Raw genomic sequence first — 7,500 nt, 5'->3', positions numbered from 1 at the left:
AACCTCTGATACTGATTTACATTTGGTCATTCTTGCACAAGGTAGGAAGGGCCAGATTGCTCAACACCTTGCTGCGTCATACGCTTCTCAAATAGATATCCATTTCTATACTGAAACGCGCTAGCAGGATCCTGTTCGATATTATAACTGTAGAAACAGAAAATGTCATCAAATAAAACTATAATCTACGATACAAATAGAAAAGTAGAAAATACTCACATCATTGCACGAAAGCCAGCCATGTTGTTTACACAGTTCATCACAGCGTGTGGTTTCCCTGCGTTCGGCAATCTTGTGTTTCGTTGAGCCGCTTTCGGGTCTTCTTAACCATAAGACTTACATCTGGAACTGTCATGGGCAATTCTTTTGTTCTTTTGACGTATCCAAGGAAATTTCCCGGAGGCAATTTTCCTTAGGGCGGTTCCACAAAAGAAATTTCTTCCCCCTGGGAAAAAGCCTCTTGCCCAAGCGCAAAATGGCTAGTGTAACCGCTGCTAATAAATTCGCGTCGTTCGCGATTTGCCATCAAACAAAATGGCGGAGGATGTTGAGAAAAACGCGTATATACATTTTGTGGTCGAACGTGACTTCAAGGAAGTGAACGTAGTAGGAAAACGTAAATCGGAAAATAATCGTAAAGCTGATTTTGGAAACATAAAAGGAAAACTTGAATCAAGCGTCCGATAAAAGTTTTTGAACCCGTGTTATCGGATTCACGTCAATTTGCAAAGCACTTGGTATGTTAAATATAGCTGTCTCTTTAAAAAAATTATTTAACACGGTTTCGTACATGGCACAACCTTGACAGTGGTATCATTGAAAACTAGACAGTTAAGCGATTTCAGTTATAGATGCTTGAAACCTGTATCTTGAAAGGATCGAGTTTTATAAGGCATGTACTAAAACCCGAAACACCGAAACGAAACCATCGGAACGAAACCACCAAAACAACCGAAACCGCCGAAACCATCAAAACACCGGAACGAAACCAACGGAACCATCGAAACACCGAAACGAAACTTGCGAAACAACCGAAACAGCTATCGAAACAGGCAAAATGACCATGTAGATCGCGAGATTTTCTGAAATTCTTTCACTCGTGATGTAGTTTCACTGTAAGTAAAATGAGTCATTTTGTTCAAAGTTGTTTCCTTCTGCACAAGCACACAACAGACTTGGTAAATTCAGTCTCCACCATTAACTATCTCTTCGAAATGCAAGTACATTTCAATAATACAATAATTTACAAATGCGTTAACATTCTTTTATCATAACTTTGTCGACACCTCGTATTTTTGTTTGTTGCCTTGGTCTTTGCACTATTCCAACCTCGTTTTCACTTTGCTCGCCGTGTGCGCATCATTGCTTGACATAGTTAATAAAGGAAAAAATAATGAAATGAAAGAATCTTCTGGTGTGCTTAGGAAATCTGCAAAGATTGTGAATAAAGAGCAACTGAATCAGGAAACTTGAAGGAAACCATTCGAGAAATTATTATAAGCGACAATCAGCCCGGAGGTCAAATTTTATACTGCAATCGAGTCAGTTTCGATGGTTTTGTTCAAGTTTTTATAGCTGTTTCGTGTGTTCCGGTGGTTTCGTTTCGATGGTTTCGTTCCGTTGTTTCGGTGGTTTTGTTCCGGTGTTTCGATGGTTTCGGCGGTTCCGGTTGTTTCGGTGGTTTCGTTCCGATGGTTTCGTTTCGGTGTTTCGGGGTTTAGTACATGCCGTTTTATAAGCGACAAAATTTTGTAAACATTGGCAATTCGCAGACTATAGTCAACAATAGGTGAGTTCATACCAGCGGAGTAAGTACACCTTAAGTATACCCGAGCTCAAGTACACTTAAGAACGTCCATGTTTACTTACCGTGATGAGCGTTCATATTAGAGTTCAAAGTATGCTTTCAAGGTAATCGTGTTGTCAATCAAACGCAGCATGGAGACTTACATAAGGTCTTTGTCTAAAAAGTTGTCCTCATCCATCCCCTGGTAAGATCTATACGGATTCATTCAGAGTCGTTTTTCGTGCGTGTTCGCGTGTTTGTGTGCTCTGAATTTCCTGAATTTCATGCTTGATTGACGTCCGTTTCCGGAATGTGTTTCGATAGTAGATAAGTAAGCTCGTAAGGATGGTCTGAACTAGACTTGAGAGTGTACTTCGGCTTCTTTGAAGGAAATGCATTACCATGGCCACAGAGTAGGCTACTTGAGGTGAAATTAAAGCCGTTCACATCTGAAGTAGGGCTCAAGTGTACTTAAGGTATCCTTAGTCCGCTAGTATGAACCCACCCAATATATCTCTGACTTGGTTAATGCGTTCTTGATTTTCTTCGCGGGATTAAAATATGACGGCTTTCATGTAATTCTTAGATATTCATAAAGTGGACAGATAGACCTTTACAACAGTACGAAACATGAAAGGAAAACTTGAACAGACAATGCGATAACAATTTTTGAACCCGCGGTATCGGATGGAAGTCAATTTGCAAAGCACGCATGTTAAATATACCTGCATCTTTGAAAATTATTAAGACTCGGTTTCGTGCATTGCACAGTGTTGAAATTGGTATTATTGTAACCTACACAGTTAAGCGATTTGAATGATGTATCTTTGCATATTGAAAGGAACGAGCATTATAGGGGACAGAATTTTGTACACAATGAAATATCGCAGACTACAGTCACAGAGTAACATATTCCTGACTTGGTCAACGCGTACTCGATTTTCTTAGCGGACTTAAACTATGGTGACTTAATTCTATGATATTCATAAATTAGACCGCTAACGCTTTCAAACGGTACCACACATAACAGGAAATTTCTATTGACCGTGCGATAAAAATTTTTGAAATCGTAAGATCGGAAGTCCGGTTCTGTAATGCTGGTTAAGTTCCTTGCAAACTGTTTCAATCTGCCGAGGCAAAGACAAAAAGACACTTGTTCCTTGAAAACTGTTTAAATCTGCCGTGGCGAAGACAAGAAGACAACATCTGTACTCCATTTCTTTCAATGCTCAAAAATCTAAAATTCCGTAATTGCGTGTTTTATAGTCCAGTTCAAAGTTCTGATTTTAATTTCAGTATTAATGTAAAGTAACTGGTTGGTACCAAACGTTCCACAATAACTTGAAATCTCGTTAAGCTTAAATCCAGTAGTACGTTCAGTCCGTCTTCAAATCGTCAAAACTCTCTCTATCATCGATTCAAAAGTCAACAAAAGCTGCAAGTAGCAAATAGTTCTCAGAAACTACAAAAGTTCTTCATGATTCTACACTCGAGCTTAACAAAAAAACTATCAAAAACGAAACCCAAAAACCCTAGGGATCGCTTCTCGAGAGAACAGACAAACAGCCGAAACATTTCTGTATCTGTCTCTTATGGTACTGAAAAAAGTACCGTACGTAGTACAATGGTGCCGAGAAACTAATCTTAGCCAAAAGGCTGAGAGGCGCTTCCATGCATGTCCAATACTCCGACATAATGAGATTCCGGGTACGTCACAATAGACATCACAAAGTGTCACTAAGTGTCCCGCTCTTTAAGTCTCGCAAAACTGTTACTGTTTTTTTAAGGATTAAGGTTGGGGGACACTTTGTGATGTCTATTGTGAAGTGCCATGAATCTCGTTATGTCGGAGCATTGGACAACCCTGGGGGGTGGGGGGGGGGGGGGGGGTTGAGAAGATACGGGATATTTTTTAAAGTAGGAACTCATTGCGTACGTGTGGTAGTGCAGTAACTTCACAATGTTTTTTTTCCATAACTGTCAACTGAGCTGCGTTTTGTTTTTTCAGGAGATTCAAGTTGTCCTTGAGTAATATGTAGCTCGAATTGTACACGATATTGTTTTGGTATCGTAAATCATTACAATATCACGGTAGATATGTTTGCTAAATACCCCCTGAGAAGACTTGTGCTTCAGTAAAATATTAAGGCCATGTCAAGGCTGACATGTTGATCATTCCCACTAGCTTAAGCGTGTACTCTGAGTATCTGACAGCTATACTAGTACTCGGCGCTAGGCATGGCGGCCACACGAAACTTTGGTTGTCCAATGTTATCGTGTATTTTGCGTTCTGTTCCCTACATTTTTACTAACAGTCTGCTATATGGAGCTACCCGTTCTGATTTGGACAAATTACAGAGAACAATGAACTCTGCTGCACGACTGATTACAGGAATTAAGAAATATGAACATATATCTGATGCACTACGTAATCTACACTGGTTACCCATCGAGTGTAGAATTAAATTTAAGATTTTGTTAACGGTATACAAGTCCTTGAATGGTCTGGCACCGGATTACTTATCTGCACTTATAGATGTTCGTCGACCTACCCGCTCTCTTCGATCGTCTGACAAGTTACTGCTTAATGTTCCAAAGATAAATACAGTTACTTATGGCCAACGTGCCTTCTCCTACGTAGCCGCAACACTCTGGAACTCTATACCGGACAATATTAGAAACTCTGTAACAGTTGAATTATTTAAAACCAGACTCAAAACATTTCTTTTTAAAGAAGCATATAATTCATCTAATTGAACTTTTCTTTAAATTATGATTTACTTCTTTATAATATGTATATATGTATATAATATTTTTGTAAACGCATCGTAATAAGCAAGTACATTATTATTATTATTATTACTATTATTACTACGAAATGCAAGACAATTGTTTGGTGAGCTGTCCTAAGCACTCTAGTCTATGGAAGCGACATTCTGGCTCTTCTGCCGGTTTATTTACTTGGCTTGGTCATCCCGTTGCAACTGTGAAGAGTATTACCTGCTTGGCTGGGTTTGCGAAAACTAAAAGGGCTAGCGTGAAGTCTTACAAACATGGTCTGACTACTTTTGTTGTCCCTGGTTTTAATCCTCCTACTGATATTACCATCTACATGGATGTGTCACGTCACCCTGGCCCGACAGTGAGATTTATTGAAAGTTTTGAATCGAAAGATGAAGCGACTTTGCATGTTAAATTGTATGGCAAAATTAACACCGCGTTGGTTGCATATGCTTCATACGACTGAAAGGATCTGGGATCTGTTACTCACGAGAACAACTTCTGGAGCTTCGCCGCTATTCTACGATCCGTTGCAGAGACGCAGACTTGCTTCCTGCGGTCAAGGATAACCATCTCTTTCGATTTAGAGGAAAACGTGGAGGAAGGGGAAAAATTGCGACCATAATTTCCCATCCAGATCACACTAATAATAATTGCAATATTACCTGCTGTCGGCGAAATCGCGGTAACTTGATTACAGTTTTGCGTTCTCCACCTCCAGTTAATACTGTATTTTCCAAGAATGTTGACTTCTGTCTTCTAAGTACCAGATCAGTGATGAATAAGTCCTTCATTGTTAAAGATTTTGTTATGGACAATGCTATTGATATTCTTGCTATAACCGAAACTGACTCGGCTGGGTGGGGATATGGTCGATCAGATTGCTGTGAGATGCCTCTGTCCTATTAGCTATTATTTTTGTAATTTGCCTCGTTCTAAATGTAGAGGCGGTGGTGTAACTGTGTTGTATAGGAAACGTTTCAGCCTAAAAAAGCTCTCAACTGGTATCTCATTTGAATAATTTGAGTTTATCGATTGTATGATGAACTATTCATCATCTGGCTTGAGATTAGTGATCGCTTACAGGCCTCCTCCATCGCAGGAAAACGATCTTAATGTAACGTTATTCTTGGACGAATTTGCAACATTTCTAGAAATTGCTGGCTGGTACAAACGGACCGCTCCTGCTGACTGGTGATTTCAATTTCCACCTTGACGTTCCAACTGACCGTGCTGCTACTCGTTTTATGGGTTTAATTGAAGCTTTCAATCACATAAAACACGTTAGTACTTCCACCCATAAGAATGGACATACCCTAGACTTGGTGATCACCAAAGCCAATGATAACTTTATCAAATACATCACAGTGTTTGATCCAGTTATATCCGACCATTCTCCGGTGTTTTGCGGGTTGTCTATCAAGAAACCAGGTCTTGGAAGGCGGGAAATAACATATAGGAATCTGCGATCGATTGATTAAGATTGCTTTAGTCAGGATATTCGAAAATCAGAATTAGCAAATTATGAAAAGTTTGAGTGTTTCTGCTCTCGTAGACTGCTATGAGAGCAGATTATCAGGATTACTTGAGCAACATGCGCCTATTAAGAAACGTGTTGTTATTATACGACCCGCTGCGCCGTGGTATAACGATCATATCAGAACGGAAAAAGCAAAAAGAAGGAAACTAGAGAGGATATGGCGCAGAAACAAACTTACGATTAATAGGGAAATGTTAGTTGAGCAATGCAAATGTGTTAACAGGCTAATTTCAGACTCAAGTATGAAGTTTTATGCCAACACCATTAAAGACAATAGTTCTAATCCGCGAGTATTGTTCTCAACGTTTGTAAAACTGTTGCATCTTGATCAAGACAACACCAAAACTACCATCGCATGAAAACGCCACTGATCTCGCGAACACCTTTGCTGAGTTTTTGAGAACAAGGTACAGTCTCTCAGGGAAAACATGCTGGAAGTCACTGACTCGCCTCAAGTTTCGACATGTGATAGTCCTACCGAATTGCTTGAATTCTCCCCGACTAATATTACAGAGTTGTCTTCTCTTTTACGATCTACGACTAGGAAATCCTGTATCTTGGATCCAGTGCCTGGTGCTCTGCTGAAGGATTATTATGATGTCTTGTTGCCTGTTATTATGCGCATTGTGAACTTATCGCTTCATAATGCGACCGTTGCCATGAAACTCAAGGAAGCCCCTCTTACCCCTATAATCAAGAAGGAGTCCCTTGATCATGAACTCTATCCTAGTTACAGGCCTATTTCTAACCTCCGATTTGTATTCAAAGCAATAGAAAAAGTGGTTGCTGCTCGTTTGAATGAGCATCTCAATAATGGCGACCTGATGGAGCTATTTCAATCTGCTTATAGGGCCGGTCGTAGCACTGAGACCGCACTTACCCGTGTTCACAGCGATGTTCTTCGAGCCATTGATGATGGTCAGTGTTTCATACTCGTACTCTTAGATCTCTCTGCCGCATTCGATACTGTTGACCATTCCATTTTATTGAATAGGCTTAATCATTGCTCTGGAATCCGAGGCTAGGCTCTCACTTGGTTTCAATCCTATCTTCTAAACAGGAGCCAATTTGTTTATGTTAAGAACGAACATTCCTCGAGCCCTTGTCTGAAATATGGCGTCCCACAGGGTTCTGTTTTATATTCCATGTACACTGCCCCGCTTGCTAATGTAATCAAACAGCACAACATGTCTTATCACTTCTATGCAGCTGACACGCAAATTTATTTAAGCTTTTGTCAATCAGCTGTTGGGGAACCAGGGCATTCTGCATCTCGAGTTGAACTGTGCATTAAAGATATTGAACAATGGATGATGATAAACAAGTTGAAGTTGAATGGTGATAAAACTGAACTGTTCGTTATTAATGCTCGCCATCGGCCGACGACCACTCT

The 7,500-nt window shown here is 40.0% G+C and overlaps 1 protein-coding gene and 1 long non-coding RNA gene across 24 annotated transcripts in view; both read right to left on the bottom strand.

The window, feature by feature from the left end:
- Positions 1 to 347, bottom strand: part of LOC138010388 (uncharacterized) — a 1,945-nt gene extending 1,598 nt beyond the window's left edge. The window contains exons 1-2 of the long non-coding RNA XR_011124458.1: positions 220 to 347; positions 1 to 147 (exon numbers count right to left, since the gene is read on the bottom strand). The exon at positions 1 to 147 is cut by the window's left edge and continues 1,598 nt beyond it. This is a non-coding gene — a long non-coding RNA (uncharacterized lncRNA). The remainder of the gene's footprint in view (positions 148 to 219) is intronic.
- LOC138010384 (probable ATP-dependent RNA helicase DDX60) overlaps positions 1 to 7,500 on the bottom strand; it is a 103,502-nt gene that overhangs the window by 79,549 nt on the left and 16,453 nt on the right. Inside the window, exon 1 of one of the 23 annotated variants that reach the window (XR_011124457.1) lies at positions 1,951 to 2,053. The exons of 12 other annotated variants lie outside the window; for them this stretch is intronic. Coding sequence is in view for 4 of the 11 variants with exons in the window: in XM_068857325.1 (XP_068713426.1) it covers positions 1,951 to 2,012 (62 nt within the window). In the remaining 7 variants the exon portion in view is untranslated. Of the gene's footprint in view, positions 1 to 1,869; positions 2,334 to 5,232; positions 5,255 to 6,987; positions 7,297 to 7,500 lie in introns of those variants that run through there. 10 more of the 23 variants (XM_068857330.1, XM_068857318.1, XM_068857334.1 and 7 more) reach the window with 10 other exon arrangements.

This window comes from Montipora foliosa, chromosome 7, assembly GCF_036669935.1.
Source record: "Montipora foliosa isolate CH-2021 chromosome 7, ASM3666993v2, whole genome shotgun sequence".
In the NCBI taxonomy this organism is placed as follows: Eukaryota; Metazoa; Cnidaria; class Anthozoa; order Scleractinia; family Acroporidae; genus Montipora; species Montipora foliosa.
Note: the sequence above shows the minus strand (reverse complement) of the source record. Positions and strands in the feature narration are given on the sequence as shown.